Source organism: Myotis yumanensis, unplaced genomic scaffold (genome assembly GCF_028538775.1).
Source record: "Myotis yumanensis isolate MYYU_CA2020_CCGP unplaced genomic scaffold, mMyoYum1.0.hap1 SCAF_5, whole genome shotgun sequence".
Classification (NCBI taxonomy): Eukaryota; Metazoa; Chordata; class Mammalia; order Chiroptera; family Vespertilionidae; genus Myotis; species Myotis yumanensis.
Window position 1 is genome coordinate 5,549,656 of NW_027223756.1, and position 17,950 is coordinate 5,567,605.

The 17,950-nt window shown below is 55.9% G+C and overlaps 1 protein-coding gene across 1 annotated transcript in view; it reads left to right on the forward strand.

Annotated features, from left to right (window-relative positions):
* Positions 1-17,950, forward strand: part of STK10 (serine/threonine kinase 10) — a 76,507-nt gene that overhangs the window by 16,443 nt on the left and 42,114 nt on the right. The window contains exon 2 of the mRNA XM_070414406.1: positions 4,035-4,199. Coding sequence (XP_070270507.1) covers positions 4,035-4,199 — 165 coding nt within the window. The remainder of the gene's footprint in view (positions 1-4,034; positions 4,200-17,950) is intronic.

The following is a 17,950-nucleotide window of genomic DNA, read 5'->3' on the forward strand; positions in this document are numbered from 1 at the left end:
AACTGTTTCCTCATCTGCAGAGGGGGGGTGGGGAGTTGGGCTTAGGAGTGTGGCCAGTGTTCTTTCTGGTCCCTGAGTTCTGTGATCTCAGCTCTTTCCTTGGGGGAGGAGGCAGGGGACACAGAGATCAGCCTGCAGCCTGGAGGGGAGGAGACGGGGGAGGGGGGGTTGGGGGGGGGGGCAGAGGGGAGGCCCTGGGCTGTCCCCTACGGTCTGCCTGCCACTGTGGTTGACTTTCAGGAAGCCTTCAACCCTGGCTGGCTGGGCCCCTTGGGTGGGGCAGGGCTACCCGCAGGCAGGGCTGTCCCCACCTCCTCCAGGCTGGGCCCCGAGCAGCACAAGGGGGAGGATTGTTCCCACCGAGGTGCCTGGGCCAGAAAACACAAGTGGCCACTGTGTGTGCTCTCGAGGGTGTGGGCTGAGGCGTTAGTCACTGCTGGCCCGGCCCGCAGTGGAGGGCTGGGTGCGAGCTCCCCCATCCTGCCCTGGACCCCAGCCCTGCCTCAGCCGGTGGGAGAGATGGACGTCAGAGGGCACAGACAGCACTTGTTCTTGATGCCTGTCCCCTCCCACGGGCGCCCTGCCCACTGGGACCACCCCTAGCTTTCCCAGACCCACCCAGTCTCCACGATGCCCTCACATCAGACCACAGAGGCCCTGGGCATCACTGCCCCACCCTGTGCAGAGAGGGAAACCGAGGCCCAGAGAGGACAAAGCAGCCAGGAATATGGGCTTCGAAGCCACACCGGCCTGAATTTAACTCCCAGCCCTGTGTGACCTCGGGCAAGTGACTTGACCTCTCTGAGCATCAGTTTTCTTACAGGTTAGCTCTTAATAGTAGTACCTCCTTGGGGTGGAAACGAATGGAAGGCTCAGTGTCCTCCCTAGGCTCCGGCTTCAGTTCTAGGCTCAGCTAGTTTCATTCCCAGGCCCCCCTGGGGCCGGGCTGGCCCAGCAGCAGGCCTTGGGACCATCTCCGCAGGCCATCTCTGCGATTGTTCCAGGTTGCGTTTCATTGGCTGACTCGATCACCTCCCCGTCCCTGAGCTGGTCACTGTGTGCTGATTGGCTGAGTCAGCCACCCACTTCCCGAGATAGGGGTGGAATTCCCTCTTGCTTCCATTGCATCTCGGGCCTGGGAATGTGGGCGGGTTAGCTCTGCTGCAGAAAAATCCGGGAAGTGTGAGTCCTGTGATGGGAGGGCCATGACTCTGACCCACAGGCCCCCTCAGGCAGACACTGTCTTGTTCACTAGCAAAGCGCCTCACACTAGCATGGGCTCGGTAAATAATGGCTGAGAGAAGGAATAGGGAACGAGGGCAGCCTGATGCAGAGGGCACACGGGGTGGGGGCTCTGCATCAGGTCCATCCTGGGCGGCCCCGGTACCTCTCTGAGCCTTGGCCAGATGGCTCGCACCTGCCCTAATGGCCTGTGGGCAGCTGCGTCCTGGCAGCCTGGTGGTCCCCAGCTGCCAACTTGCTATTGGCCGTGGTTGTCATTTATCTTTAGCAAACGGAGCCGGAGCGGGAACTGGGCTCTCGCCAAGCAGGGCCTGTTGGGAAGTGATTCAGAGCTCAGGCAGCCTGTGTTTGGATCCAGCCTTCACCTCCCACTGGCTGTGTGACCTGAGGCCAATCTCTGTGCGTCTCTGAGTCACAGCTGCCCACCTGTCCGTTGGGAATGCTGGTGTTTGTCTCCTAGCGCTGGCCGACGAGGTGAGAGAGTCCGAGTCAGGCTGGCCGTGGCGCCCGGTGAGAGCGCCCAGAGGTCGCTGTTTTCACCACCAGCCGCGGTTCCGTGCTCCATGGCCTCCGGCGATGGATCGCGGCCTCAGCCAGGCTTTAAAAGACGTTCATTTTGGCCCAGTCGCTCTGTGCCATGGCTGCTGCTAACTCCTTCTTGGCAGGCGCCGGCCTCTGGAATCCGAGCCAGGTGCTGGGCAGCGCGGTCCGCCTGTGTGGACACAGCAGCCCTGCCGGCCCTGTGGCCAGTGCTGCCTTTCGGGGTGGCGGGTGAGCGGGTTTTGTGCCATCCTGGAAAACGGACCCTGCCTGGGCCTCCCCCACCCCCAGGAGAAAACGTCCCTTGTAAGGAAACCCAGAGAAAGGTGGCAGGCGGCTTCCCCTCCCGCCAGCCCTCGGGAGTGAAAGGCGATGGCAGAGGGTGGCCTTTGCCCAGCTCAGCCCCGTGCCGCCCTCTGGGCCCCCGCAGAGCCCTCCGCCTTCCTCTCTGAGAAGGAGCCGTGGCTGACGCTCTTCTGGGTCCGGAGAGGACTTTGAATGTTGTGGAGGGATGTTTTGATGGTGCTCTGGAGCAGTGGTTCTCAACCTGTGGGTCGCGACCCCTTTGGGGGTCAAATGACCCTTTCACAGGGATCGCCTAAGACCATCGGAAAACACATATGTAATTACATATTGTTTTTGTGATTAATCACTATGCTTTAATGATGTTCAATTTGTAACAATGAAATTGGGGGTCACCACAACATGAGGAACTGTATTAAAAGGTCTCGGCTTTAGGAAGGAGAAAATCAGAAAGAGATGGAAGGGCGGGTGCATAATCAATTAAGGGAGAGAGAGAGAGAGAGAGAGAGAGAGAGAAAGAGAGAGAGAGAACCTGACTGCTTAATTGATGGGGGTATAAGGTGTTCTGAACAAGTTTTCAAAATCTGAATTAGGGGCGAGGACGCCACCCAGGTAGGACCGAGCGAGCAGGGTGGGTGAATGTAGGACTAGGACTGAGCCCGGGGAATGGCCCCACATGAAATGCTGATCCCTGAGCTGGGTGCCTGGCCAGGTGGGGAGGTTTCGTAGACTCTGTGACGGAGGAACATGGTGGCCGCAGACCCAGGAGCAGGCCAGCCAGCATTCCAGACCCGGCTTTGTCACCAGGCGGCCTCCGCCTGTACACGAGGGAGGAACAGCGCCCGCATCGTAGGGCTTGGGCTCTGAGGCTATAAATGCATGAGCCCGTGTGGAAGTGTAGACCAAGGCCCACGCAGAGTGGGTCCGTGATAAATGTGGATTTTGCAGCTCAGTGAACAGAAACACATACCTAAACGGAGAATAAATTTACAGACCAGTGTAAGATTTGCCTATTGGCATGACCCCCTTCTAGAAGGCTCCCTGGCGGCATTCAGCAAACCCCCCCAGTGCCCACTCCACCCCCAGAAGTGCGCTGTCTCTTCGCTGGCCGAGAGGGTGGGTCTCTCTCCAGCTGGCCCAGGGCTCTGGCTCCGAGCCTCGGGTGCCCTGTGCAGGGCTGGCCCGGGTCGCTCGGAAGTGCCTGTCGGCGTCTGGTCATGGAGAGGGCGGAGCCCTCGTCCGGCAGGGAAAGTGCGCAGCATCTTGGAAGCCAGAGGACCCAGATTCAAATTCTGATGCCACTACCTGGCTCCAGCCATGCTGCCTCTGCCTCGACTTGCCTGTCTGTGGAATGGGGACACTGCGGTGCTGGTTTCCGTGGGGAGCACAGGAGGTGACGTGCATGCCTGTCGCCCTCGGGGAGCTGGGTGTGCAGGTGGGCGTTTCCAGTGGATGGGGCTGCACAGCGTTTGTCAGGCCAGAGAGAGCCAGAGCCCTCTGCCGGCTCTCCCGCTGGGCTGCTCCCCCCAGCTCAGGCAGCACCGTCCTGTGCACTGACATGCGTGTGAGCGTTCATGAAAGTGTCTTTTTCTCCTTTCTCTTTGTATGAAAGTATCTGACCACATGTATTCAGTGGCTTGGCATTTTTCCTGAACACTCGCCAGTCTTCCATGTTGGTATTTGCAGAGCGATGCCAATCTGGTATTTTTATTGGTCTCATATGTGTTGGGCTTTTAAAATACATACAATATGATTAAGCTTAGAACGTAGTTTCTCATGCATGTCGTGAGGCCTGGCCATGGTCAAAGTCTGCGTTGCTCCCGCCGTAGCCCTCAGTGCGCCCTGGGCACCCGGCCTCTGTTTCCACGCCACACGGCCTCGGAGCCGGCGGCCAGGGGTCCGTTTCCGCCAGGCACACCTCGCTCACCCTCTGTGTCTCTGTCCTGCAGGCCAAGAACAAAGAGACGGGTGCCCTGGCCGCCGCCAAAGTCATCGAGACCAAGAGCGAGGAGGAGCTGGAGGACTACATTGTGGAGATTGAGATCCTGGCCACCTGTGACCACCCCTACATCGTGAAGCTCCTGGGAGCCTACTACTACGACGGCATGCTGTGGGTAAGCCGCCGCCGCCCCTCGCCCGCGTGGCCCGGTCCTGAGGGCCTCAGCGTTTCTCAGCGTCTGCCTGGAGGGCAAGGGCCAGGTGAAGGAGAAAAGGAAGTAGGGGGGCCTGGGTCCCTGGCCCCCCCCTTTCTGCACAGCCTCCCCACTTTTCAGGGTGGCGACAGTGGCTCAGAGCAAGAAGGAACTATAGCCCTGGCCAGTGTGCCCAGTGGTTAGAGCGTTGCCTCCTCCCCCCCCCCCCCCCCCCCCCCCCAATGAAGGGTCTCGGGTTCGATTCTTGGTCAAGGGCATGTACCTGGGGTTGCAGATTTGAACCCTGGCCCCGGTCAGGGTATCTGCAGGAGGCAGCTGGTTGATATGCCTCTCTCACATCAATGTTTCTCTCTCTCTCTCTCTCTCTCTCTCTCTCTCCCCCCTTTCCTTCTCTCTCTAAAATCAATTTTTAAAAACGAGTCAACTGTGATTTATATATATGATCATCAGAAAAAAATGAGAGTATGTAGAAAAGCAAAAGAGAAGAAAAGGTTAATACCATCCACATTTTTATACTAGAGAAAACCACCGATAATGCTTGGAATGTGTTTTGATTTTTTTTTTTGTATATACACACTCCCATTTCCACAGTTTTTTTTTAAAAAAAAAACGAATTTGTACCATACCTGTTACTTTTTTTTTACCTTTTACTCTACGCTTTTTATGTAAGCTGTATTAAGAAGACTTTCGTGTCAGTAGAGTAGGGAAATTCCTGCATCTCCGTGTTCTGTTCTGTGGAACCCGTCTTCTGACTGCTGTTCTCTGCTGATGGGTATGTAGGCACCTCCCTGTGATTGTTTTGGTTGTAAACAGCTCTGATGGACATCTCTGGGCTTTTGTGTTGTCGCCTGAGAACCTCTTTAGAAGGTTTTTAAAGATTTTAAGTGTCTGTCACCAAGCCGGCCTCCCAGAGCCACGTTTGATAACAGACAGAGGTGTTTTCCTATCCATTGATCTGTCCTTCCGTCCTGCGGTCCATCCATACAGCCTTGACGGGACTGTGGATCATGTACCTGTTAAGGAAAACATCTTTTACGTATCTGTGCCCATTGCCGATTGTGGCTGGGCACCAAGTTCACGGCTTTCTCAGGGCCAAAGATAACACAAGAACAGCCACCGTTTATCGAGGGCGCACCGTGTGCGAGGCCTTGTGTGAGTCTTAATTGCGTTGTGTCATCTCTTGTTCGTGCTGTGGGGTTGTCCTCCGCCTCTCACAGATGAAAATGAGACACACAGAGGCTCAGGGCCTCTGGCCCCCAAGGCCACGCTGCTGGGGAGGGGCAGAGCCGGAAACCCAGATGGAGAGAGAGCACATTTTGTAGCGAGGCTGTGGCTGTCTGAGGTTGTCTAAGTAGATACAGCAGAATTTTCTGTCCCCAAGTCGTCACTTTCGGTGGGTGTTTTCTCATCCTGGGCGGCTGCTGTCACCGCCCACCCGTTTCCTACCCTCCTGCCTTGTAGCCGCCCCACAGCCTACATTCTGCTGCTTTGTAAACCTTGAAAGGTGTCGTCTCCTCATTTTGGGGACGTGGGTTTTAGACATGAAATCGAGGAGGTGGCCCTAGAGCTGAGTGGATCGACAGGGACAACGGGTTTCAGGCAGAAAGGACAGCAGGGCAGTGGTGTGGAGGCGGGGAGGGATGAGATGTTTGGGTGATGGGTGGGTTAGGGTTCGGGCCGCGCGTGGTGGAAGGCGAGGGCAGCGGAGTAATTGGAGGCTGTGTTGTGCAGGGCCGTCTGTCTGTTCTCAGAGTGCGTCTGGGACCAGCAGCCGCACCTGGGGCCTTGGTAGAAATACCAAGTATCAGGCCCGGCCCGGCCAGCTGAGTCAGCACTCTGGGTGGGGCCCAGCTCCTGCGGTTCAAGGCGCCTTCTCAGTGACGCTGGTGCTTAAGTTTGAGAGCTACTGTTTCAGGGAGTGGGGACCCAGGGGCAGTTTTCCCAGGGGAGAGACACGTATTGTGTGTTTTAGAAAGAAATCCCGTTGGAGGGAGCAAGAGTAAAAGCATTGAGACTGATGAGGAAGTGGTAAGAATGGACGTGGACAGAAGCCCAGGGGTGTGGGACCGTCACTGGGTCAGGGAAGGCCTCAGAGGAAGGGTCATTTGAACTGGATCTTGAAGGATGCATAGGAGTTCTCCCGAGGGAGAAGCAAAGGAAGAGAAGGCTAAGGAGAGGGACAGACTGTGGCCCAAGCGTCCTGCCCCCCCCCCCCCCCCCCAGCCATGGCATCCAGGACAGACTTTCCCCCTGGATGGGCAGAGGTCACTCACCGCCCCAAGGATTAACTCATTTTCTTCCAGGATTTGTAATCTTAGCAGAATCCTTCCAGTGGTTTCTTGGGACCACTTCTGCTTTGGAATATCAAATGGTACAAGGGCTGGGGGGGGGACCCCAAATTATTCTAGACCAGTGTCACCCCATAGAAAGATAATGTGAGCCACATATGTAATTATACATTTTCTAATGGCCACATTAAAAAAAGCAAAAATAAACAGATGAAATTAATTTCAGTAATATAATTTACTTAACCCAGTATACAGAAGTGTCGTTGGTATGTAAAAATTATTAACGACATAATTGACATTTTAAAAATTTTTTATTCTAAGTCTTCAAATCCAGTGTGTGTTTTACACTAACAGCGCATCTCAATGCAGGAGCTAAATTTCCATCAGAAATCTTTGTTTATTCATTCATCCTTTCCTCACCCAAGGACCTGCTTAGAGAGAGAAAGGGGGTGGGGAGAGAGAGAAACATCCATCGGTTGCCTCCCACACGTGCCCTGAGCAGGAATCAAACCTGCAACCCAGGCATGTGCCCCGCCCAGGAATCTAACTGGCAACCTTTTGGTGCACAAGATGACGTTCAACCAGCTGAGCCACTCCGGCCGGGCAGAAATCTATATTTAGATGCCATAAAATTTACAGTGGTCATAAAATTGATCTATAATTAGATGTCATAAAATTTATAGTTGACAAAAGAGATTCGTATCCCCGGTGGTTCCAACATTCTTAAATGTTTCCCGGTAACAGAATCTCGTGTCAGGTTTCAAATAAGTTAATTAAAAGTGAATAAAATGATCAATTTTCAGCACTGGCCCATTTCAAGGGCTCAGTAGCCCCAGGTGGTTCGTGGCTGCTGTGTGGGCAGTGCGGGCAGTGTAGCTCGGGATGCGCACCCAGGCCCGGAAAGGGAGCGAGTGCTGAAACCCTGGGCTGACCTCGCCCATCTGCCCCAGCCCCCAGCCCCCAGCCCCCAGCCCGACTCCGGTCTCTGGGAAAGTCTGGCAAGGGCTGGTGCCTCGTGCTACATGTATTGTGGGATTGAGAGAGGGTGGGATGTATGGTACATGTTTCCCAGTCTGCCCTCTGCTAACAGCCCTGGTTTATAGCATCTGCCAGTTTCTGAGATGTAGGTATCCCCGCCACGGTCAATTTCAGGCTACAGAGGCATGTCACTCACAGAGTGGGAAGGGGGTACCCTCCTTTGATGGCCTGTTTCAGAGACGGTAGAAGTAAATCACTCCAGGAGTATAGGTGACGGGACTGCCGTAAATCATTAGGAAAGCAATGTGGGTTTGAGTATTTTATCATCTTTGTATTTAATACTAGAGGCCCAGTGCATGAAATCCATGCACGGGTAGGCTCTAGGCCTGGCCAGTGATCAGGGCCAATCGGCCTTCCGGCTGCCGACTGGGGCCTCCCTTCCCCCGTTGCTGGCTGCTGGCTGGGGCCTTCCTTCATTCTGCGCCGCCCCCTGGTGGTCAGTACATGTCATAGCGAGTGATTGAACTCCCAGTCTCCCGGTTGAACTCTGGAGGGGACACTTTGCATATTAGCCTTTTATATATATAGATGATTTTTAAAACTAAACTTAAGTTGTAATAATGGCTATATTTAACAACTGGCTTACAGAAATCCCTGAACATTTCACAGTTGGCTCTCATAGGCTGGCGACCGATGTCTCCGGAAGATCACGGAGCCAGACGGGAGGAATGGGGCTGGACCAGAGGCTGCTGCTGGGTGTCACACAGCCAGCCCCGCATTTGCAAAATGAGTCAGCTGGTTCCAGAGAGGGTCTGGGGTTTACCCAAGGTCACACAGCAAATTCTTCACAAGGCCAGAGGCACAGAGGTCCTCAGTGACCGTGGAGGACAGACCTACTCGTGTCCACCGCCCAAAGGACACCCTCCACAGATCGCGCTGTTAAGGAAAGAACGTCCAAACCTACAGGAAGTTTTTACTTATTTCTCGATTAATCCTCACCCGAGGATGTGTTTTCCACTGACTTTTAGAGTGAGTAGAATGTAGGGGGGCGGGGAGAGGGAGACAGACAGAAACATCGATTAGTTGCCTCCTATACACACCTGGATTGAACCTGAAACCCAGGTGTGTGCCCTTGACCAGGAATTGAACCCAAGACCCTTCATGTGCGGGCCAGTGCTCTACCACTGAGCCACACTGGCCAGTGCCCTACAGAACATTTTTATAAGAATTTATCTGAGCCAGCCCAGGCTGAGGGCGCCGGAGCCACCAGGCCTTTTGCTCAGTTTTTCCTTTGCCCCCCTGCTCCCCGGTCTGTGGTTTCAAAGGGGCCTCCACGCTGAGGTTGGGGACTCCGTGCTGAGGTTGGGGCCTCCACGCTGAGGTTGGGGACTCTGTGCTGAGGTTGGGGACTCCGTGCTGAGGTTGGGGACTCCATGCTGAGGTTGGGGACTCCACACTGAGATTATCTAAAGCAGGGGTGGGGAACCTTTTTTCTGCCAAGGGCCATTTGGATATTTATGACACCATTTGAGGGCCATACAAAATTATCAACTTAAACATTAGCCGGCTATAGTTGGTCAAGCATTTCATTAACTCATGCCTTATGCCTTGGCAGGGCCAGACCGAATGATTTTGTGGGCCCTTTATGGCCCGAGGGCCGGACGTTCCCCACTCCTGGAAGCCGCAGGGAAAATGGTGGAAAATTCACCGAGTCCATTGCCAGAAAGAGCCATTTATGGCTTTGTTCATTTCTTAAGGTCCCATTTGGCTTCATACTGTATCTCGTGTGGGCAGTTTATTCCTGAATCTTGGCTAAACTCCGTAGGCTTAACCTATTGGCCCATAAGTGTTGGGTAGTTGCATCACCCGTCTGCCCTCACTCAGATAGTCATCGGGTAAGTACTCTTATGTGGAGTGAACACGAAGAGTAAGGACCTCACCACCCACCTCCATTCATACAGTCACAGAGAACCGTGCTAAGAATCAGCAGCAGCAGAAATACCAAGCGGTCATCCCAGCCTTAGCGGGTAGCCCTGATAGTGCGGTAACCAACTGTTCCTGCTTACCGCCAGAGGACTCTGCTCCAAGAACGGAACAGTATGTAGACTGCCATCAAACATTCAGAATGTGTTTTGACATAACAAGTTTGACCATAATTATCTCTCTTATTAAGATCCAGTGTTGAACTGTTTTGAAAAGTGTAAGTTGAACATCTCTTAGATTAAGTTCTATTAATATTGTAAATGTCCTCAAATATTGGTTATTAATTGCCAGAAGCCAGTTCCAGCATGTCAGCAGGGCTGAATCATGCTGGAATTGGCTGCCGGCATCTCACCCTTTTTGATTTTATAAACTTAACAAGAATGTATGTTTTAAGATTTTTAAATTCAATGGAAAGGACAGAGTTCTATCAGTCCGATTTCGGGTTTTAGAGTTTTGAGATGGAAATAAAGAGAGGTTTCTGATTCAGCCCTGCTGATATGCTGGAACTGGCTTCCGGCAATTAATGGACAGAATAAGTAAAACACTGCATTACCATAAAAAAAAAATTGCCCTGGCCAGTGTTGCTTAGTGGTTAGAGTGTTGGCCCCACGCACAAAAGGGTCCTGGGTTCTATTCCTGGTCAAGGGCATGTACCTGGGTTGCAGGCTCGATTCCTGGCTCTGGTTGGGAGGCAACCAATCCATGTGTCTCTCTCACATCGATGTTTTCTCTCTCCTATCTCCCCTTCCACTCTCCCTAAAAAACAAATAAATAAAAATCAGTAGAAAAAATATCCTCAGGTGAGGATTAACCAAAACAAAGAAACCAACAAACAAAAAAGGAATTTACCTGGGCCAAAATTTTGAGGACATGCCCCAAAGCAGGAGATCAAGGGATTGAGAAACATGCTGGGGAGAATGGCAGTTTTACAGCTTATTTTATATGTTAGAATCAAAGGAGAAAACATAAGGAAAGTGCATGAAATCCATTGGTCGTAGATTAAGGAGGCAGGAGAAAGCAAAGCGGGGACACCTCTAGGACTGGACATAAAGTGAACTGGAGGAGCGCATTCTTTTTTTTAAAATATATTTTATTGATTTTTTACAGGGAGGAAGGGAGAGGGATAGAGAGTTAGAAACATCGATGAGAGAGAAACATCGATCAGCTGCCTCTTGCACACCTCCTACTGGGGATTTGCCCGCAACCAAGGTACATGCCTTTGACTGGAATCGAACCTGGGACCTTTCAGTCCGCAGGCCGATGCTCTATCCCCTGAGCCAAACCGGTCAGGGCAGGAGGAACGCATACTTCTTGTGCATTGGTGGGTGCAGGATGGTTACTAATGAGCAGTTCTGCACCTGGAGATGGCATTCGGGGAGCAAGGTAACACTGAGGGTTCTGTGGTCTCATGCCCTGTGCCTTCGAGGGGCCTAGACCAGAACATGGCTCTGCCATTTCCCCGGATGTCATCCTAGACGCGTAAGAACAACGGACAGAGCGCTCGGAAGGTGAAGGCTGACCTTTGCCGGGGGCCGTGACTAAGGCTGGGACGTGACTGCCGCCATGACCTGCCCTGCTGGGAATCTGTGGTCTGAGCCTGTGAGGCCCGCCGCGTAGCCTGCCGAGCTTGTGGGGTCTGCTCTGTTGTCCCTTTTGCTCCCGTGTTCTAGACCCGTTCCCTGGCACCCAGGCCGATGACAGCCTGCGTCCTCACCTTCCGGGCCTCTTCTCCAGCTCTTCTGGGCCACGTGTGGGACACCCCCAGGGCTTGGCCCTCTAGTGCCTTCTTCCAGGCAGCCCTCCCTGCTGGCTTCTCCGCCTGTCCCCAGGCTTCGCTGTGAACATGCCACCCCCACAGGAAGGCAGATGGCAGCAGGGGGGTGAGTGAGGGAAGGCCTGCCCTGGAGATGTGCACAGGGCAGAAGTCCCGCCTTCAGGACGGTTCTCTGCCCGGGAATCTCTTTGTTGGCTACCGAACAGCAGCAGAGCAGTGACTCCATGGAGTGCCCTCCCGCCCTCCCTCCCCCATGAATGTACTGGTTTTGGTGCTAAGGAGCCGCAGTCTTTATTAATATGGTGCTCTTGGTAGGGCTGCCTCTCCCAACCTCATTCATTCTGCTCCCTCTCTAATAGTTAATATACTTTCTTTTAAATAAAGAAATAATTTATTCAATTTTAATTCTCACCTGAGGATATTTTTCCATTAATTTTTAGAGAGAGTGGAAGAGAGAGGGAAAGACAGAGAGAAATATCGATGTGAGAGAAACACATCCATTGGTTGCCTCCTGCACGCGCCTGGACCAGGGCCTGGGCTGGGGAGGAGCCTGCAACCAAGGTAGGTGCCCTGACCAGAATCAAACCCAGGACCCTTAGGTCCACAGGCTGATGCTCTATCCCAGTGGTCGGCAAACTGCGGCTCGAGAGCCACATGCGGCTCTTTGGCCCCTTGAGTGTGGCCACGAAGTTTCAATCTCACTGTACGTGCGCGCCCGCATGTGGTATTTTGTGGAAGAGCCACACTCAGGGGGCCGCAGTTTGCCGACCACTGCTCTATCCACTGAGCCAAGCCGGCTAGGGCAAGAAATGTTTTATTTAAGAGAAAACTATTTTTAATTAGAAGAAAACTTGAGTCTGACATCCCTAAATGGGAAACTAGGACCCACTTGCCCCACAAAGACATAGAAAAGACACCAGTCCGGTTAGTCCCAGCCCAGCCCCTTTGCCTTTAGCCTGAGCACCGCGCTCGCCTCCGCCCACCAGATGCCCGCAGATGCCACCTCCCTGCTCGGTTGTGATAGCCAGAGCCTCCAGGTGTTGCCAGGTGTCCCCGGGGGGCAGAACCGCAGGTCTCTCCCGCTCAGCCATTGCTGTAGGGGTGGGAGGGCGTCTCTCAGGCCAGTGCCCCCCCCCCTCCCCCAATACAGTGAGAGCAGGGCGCAGACTGGTGATCTTGGCCAGATTGGACCCATGGACACATTTTGTTGGGCGTGTGTGAAGCTTTTATACATTTGTCGCTAGCGTGTTGTCGGGAGATGTCGCACAGGATTCTGGCCTCTGGCTGTTCTTGAACAACCAGCCTACCTTTCTGCGTGGCCACAGTTGCCTGGCCTGAGCTGCACCGGCCCCCCCCTCCCCCGCCCCCGGCAGGATGGGCCCCCCAGTTAGCCTCAGACCTCACCACTCCCTAATGCACCGTGAGACTGAGGGCTGCTTGCCATTGGCGTGTGGCACTGCTCTTCTTAAAGGAGTTTCCACCCCAGGTCTCTGTCAGAACTGAAGAAAGTAAAGACAACCAAGAGGACCGAGCTCCCGGGAGCGTGTGCGGGGACATGTTTTCATCGTACAGCCAGCTTAGCTGCCCAGACGCTGTGGGCATGTGACGCCAGGCCACCTGGCCCAGGGAGGTGAGGGGCCTGTGAGCTTCCTGTACACGTGTACCAAGCTGTGTGTGTGTGCGTGTGTGTGAGTGTGTCCCTGACGGAGTGACCGTGGTCCTTTCAGGGTGTGGCTTCTTATCTGAAAGTGAACGTTTAGCAAAGAGGAAGAGCAGGTCCCAGGGCCACAGCAGGGTGTGGACGGGCGGGCCCGCCGGCCACACGTGTCCATGTGACCACACGTCACCCACCAGGGTTTCTGTGGCTGGTCCCCTTGGGCTCAGAAGCCAGCTGTTGGCCACCGACAGAGGTTGCATCTCTGCCCTGAAAAAGCCGGACTGTGAAGACACTGGCAGTAGAAGGCAGCTCTCAAGCCCGGCCGGCGTGGCTCAGTGTTTGAGCGTCAACCTATGAACCAGGAGGTCACGGTTTGATTCCCGGTCCGGGCACATGCCCGGGTTGCAGGCTTGATCCCTGGTGGGGAGTGTGCAGGAGGCAGCCCATCAATGATTCTCTCTCTCCCTTTCCCTTCTTCTCTTTGAAATCAATAAAAAACATATTTAAAATAAAGAAAGAAAGAAAGAAAGAAGCCGGCAGCACTGTGCATGGTGAAAGTCACAGTGTGCAGACGGGGCGCTGGGTGGGAGCAGGAGACCTGAGCTCTTCCCGGATCTGGGACTCACTGGCTGGGTGACCCCGGGCACAGTGACCCCGCCCGGTGCAGACAGCGTCCCCAGCTGGGAGCAGGTGGAGACCCACAGATGTGACAGGCAGGCCGGGTGACCGGGGGTTTGCCTGGGACCCCGCCGTTGGAGTGGCCGCACTGGGGTCTCTGTGTCACGTCCACAGGGGCAGGGGTGGCTCTGTGGTCCGGCCACTTTCCCAAGCGTGTCCACGTGGGTTTAGTGAGCCACCTGACCCCACCCCCAATGTCGCCGGGCACACTCCTCCTGCTGTCACTCACATCCCATTTGCTCACCACCTAGGAGGCAGACCCTACAGGTACACCCACTTGACAGGTGAGTCGACTGAGGCTGGGACCTCTGAACTTGTCTCAAAGCTGTTTTAGTGTCAGGAGAATGGGAGCCAGGCTGTCTGACCCCAGTGTTCACCTCATTTACTCAGGTATATGGGTTCCTTGGAGGCCTGTGCCCTCAGGGAATAAGTCGAGCAGCGCTGGGGGCTGCCCTAGGGGTGCAAAAGGCACGAACACCCACCCTGAGCCACCTTCCTGGCCCCGCTTCCACGCCCGTATCTCCATGTCGTCACCCCCTCTGTCTCTTCCCCATCAAATTCTGCTTGTCCTTCAAGGACCATGTCAGCTGCCACAAACCTTGAGCAGCTGAAGTTGAAAACGCCGTCTCCTTGCAGCGTGTGTCTGCATTTCCCGTGACCCTGCTCACTCCTTACGGATCAGTCCATCTCCTGACGCCTCCTCGGGGCCCTGTCCCTCAGGCAGCAGAGTGGCCAGCTCGAGCCTCGGCACAGCTGGCTTTAGGGAATGGTGGCGGGACAGACACGCTCAAGCCGATCAAAAATGTGCGGCCACAGAGCTGCCCAGGGGCCGGAAGTTCAGTTTGCGTCTCCCTGGAATCTGGTCTCAACCCTGACCGAGGTGTCTGCTGGAAGGTGGTGCAGTGAGGACACGGGGGTGGTGGTGATCGCCAGGATGATGGCGGTGACTCTGCACGTCCAGCTCGGGCTAGGGGTCCCCTCTGGCTAGGAGTCCCCTCGGGCTCGGGGTCTCCTCTGGCTCGGGGTCCCCTCGGGCTAGGGGTCCCCTCTGGCTCAGTGTCCCCTCTGGCTCGGGGTCCCATCTGGCTCGGGGTCCCCTCTGGCTCAGTGTCCCCTCTGGCTCGGGGTCCCCTCTGGCTCGGGGTCCCCTCTGGCTCGGGGTCCCCTCTGGCTAGGGGTCCCCTCTGGCTCAGTGTCCCCTCTGGCTCAGTGTCCCCCTCGGGCTAGGAGTCCCCTCTGCTCAGTGTCCCCCTCTGGCTAGGGGTCCCCTCTGGCTGGGGTCCCCTCTGGCTAGGAGTGTCTGTTGTGTACACATGCTGCCCCTTGAGACCCTCAGGGCAGGAATGTGTTGTTCCCAGGTCACAGATGAGGACATGGAGGCTCAGAGAGGTCACATGTGCCCACAGTCACCCGGGGCAGCCTTTGGACGTAAGGTCAGGGGATGCTGACCCATGGCCAGTGCTCCTGCCCTCTGGGCTGGACAGTGTCGGAGGAGGTAGGCAACTGAATCTGAATTGCCTCAGGGCCACCCCAGAGATGCCCTGGGACTTGCCCATGTTGGGGAGGGGAATGCGGAACCAGGCCAGCGTTCCTGGGCAGCCTGTGGGTGTGGGCAGCCCTCAATGGCCACATTGTTGGGACTCCTCCTCCAGGGAAGGCTGCCGAGAAGCGGAGGCGTTTGTGTGCTGACCGCTGTGTGTTTTGGGGTGGCTCTGGGCTCCTTTCTGCAGGCCTCTGTGGAGCAGCCAGCAGCCTGTCTCTGTGCTGATGGGGCGGGGGCAGTGCTCTCTGGGAGGGAGGCCTGGGCGGGTTGCAGCAGGTGCCCGGCTTCCCCTGGAAGAAGCGGCCCAGGGGGAAGGGCTCCACTCCAGCCTGCACCCCTCAGTGTCCTCGTGCCTCGGAGTCAGGCTGACCGGGGTTTGTCACCTAGAAGCCGAGCGGCTTTGGGGGAGCCCTTCCCCACCAAACCTGAGTTTGCCCCACAGCTGCTCACAGGGGTGCATAAGGGAGCGCTTAGAGAACGCTGAGCACGGGGCCAGGCCCGCATCAGGCTCAGCGATGGCAGCCGCGTCTCTGGGGGACGGAGGAGGCGGGGCAGGCTTGCCGGGTCTGGCTGTCCTTGCAGAAGCTGACTGTCAGCTCTGTTAGTCACCTTCTGGCTGTTTGCCCTGATTTCTGAGCATCTTAAGGTCACTGAAACGCTGCATTCACATTCATTCATTCATCCACCCATCCGTCACACACTTAATGATCGTGTACTGGCTCCGAGAGTGGGTATGAATGGATTTTTGTAAATATAAACTGCCCAGTCAGTGATGAAGTGACTTCAGTCACCTTGAACCCTACAGTGTCGTTGCAAATGACTTTACAGCTGCTGAAAGCTTCCAGGTGGGGAAACTGAGGCTCAAGCAGGAAAGGGGGTGTGACCGACCCACAGAGGGACGGTGGCAGATCTGGGACCGTGTCCAGACCTCCCGGCTGCGCTGACTTAATTTAGTTCCTGGAGCACTGCCCAGTGGACTTACTGAGCACCTTCCTGTCCCCGGTGCCCCTGCGGCTTCGGGAAAGGCAGGGAGGGAGGGACCCACGCCCAGAGCACGTGCGGTCGCATGATGTGGACGCCTCACTGCCGGCTTGGCCGTGCCTCCGTTGTCTCTCGGGGACCGTGGCTGTGGCATTGCTGACCCAGGTCTGCCGCTTGGCCCTGTGGCCTGTGGGCTGTAAAGCTTCATGTCGGGAACCTATGGGTGGCCCCAGGGCGCTGTTATCTGGGCCAGGACATCCCGGCTCCCTTATCTCCGGGCGAGCAAGCTCACTTGGTGCCTGTGAGCTGATCAGGGGCCCGGTGAGGGTTGAAGGAAGGAGGTGGAGGGGCCCTTGCCGTCACTCCCCGGGGGCTGTGCGCGACTCCCGAACTCTGCTTCCTCCTTGAGGCCCAGGGAAGGCACGATGGGGTCACCGGGTCTCTTTCATCAGGCAGAGGCCGGAGCCCAGACTTGGCACCCGTATAGGCCCAGGCCAGATCCCGGCTCTGCCACTAGCGTCTGTGTCACCTTTTGAGCCTCAGTTTCCCTGTCTGCAAAATAGGAATAAGGTGTCACCGAATGCTGACAGTAACTTGTAACGTTTCTCAAGCAGTGACTTCCTGTGTGCCGGGGGCTGTCCTAAGTGCCCGGAACACATTATCCTGGTTAATCCTCACAATAAACTCCACGGGACGCAGGCATTTTTTTTAGGATTCCTACCTCGAATGGTGAGAGTGAGATGATCCATGCACAGCACGCGGCATGGGGCCTGGCCCAGGGTGCACTTTCCATCCCGTTAAATGTCACGGCGGGGAAACGGAGGCTGACCCTGGTGAAGCGGCCTGGCCACCGCTTACCGTGTGAGGAGGTGCAGGCCTGGAGTGAGGCCGGAGGTGGCAGCTGCCGCGTGGGGCTCTGTGTGATTGAGGTGGACGCCAGCTGGGCGCAGCACCCTTGTCAGCGTTTAGTCCTGCAGGGTCGAGCTGGTAGAGAGGAGACGTGACATCCTGGGGCGCCCCGTCCTGGGTCCTCCTTTGCACAGCTGGGTCCTCCTTTGCACAGCTCCAAAGGAGGGTGGAGGGACCTGTCCCAGGGCCCGGGTCAATGGAGCTGTGTGCACAGTGCTCTAGTCCCCATGGCGACTGCAGTGCAGTCCAGGCAGGTGCCTGGGGAACCCACGAATGAATGAATGAGTGAATGATCGGAGCGGGGATGTGGCCCCAGGATCACGTGGCCGGGCCCTGTCCCTCAGGCTGCACTGACAGCTGTTTAGTCTAAACGGACGGGGCTGGAGGCAAACACAGGTTTCAGTTTCCTTTGGCCCCCAGCCCGAGAGGAAAGCCAGCGAGTGCAGGCTGCTGTCCATCCCCGCCGTCCCCGTCCCCCCTCTGCCCCCCCCGGCCCCCCCCTCGCCTCCATCGGGCACGTAGGAGCCGTAGGAGCGTGTCTGTGGGCCGAGGTCTCCAGGGACACAGGGCTCCGAGAGCTGAGGAGGGTCCTGGTCTGAGAAGGGGACCGGGAGAAAGCCAGCGCCTCCCGTACTGGAACTCGCTTCCTGAATCCAAGCTCAGGCCGACCCGCCTGGTTGTTTTTCCCAAGATGCTCATGGAAAAGCTCCATCTGTTTCAATCTACTCTGTTTCCTACTGCGAATCCCTAAAGCCTCTTTGCCGCTGCCCAGGGCTTCTCGAACCCCCGCTGGGGAAGGCTCAGTGGGGTGATCCCGGCTCCTGCCCCGGCCCCTCGCTCTTGGGTCAGCAGGGAGAAGTGAGAGAAGCACCGATGAGGAAGTTGAGCTATTGAGGGACGACCATCCGCCAGTTTGTCTCC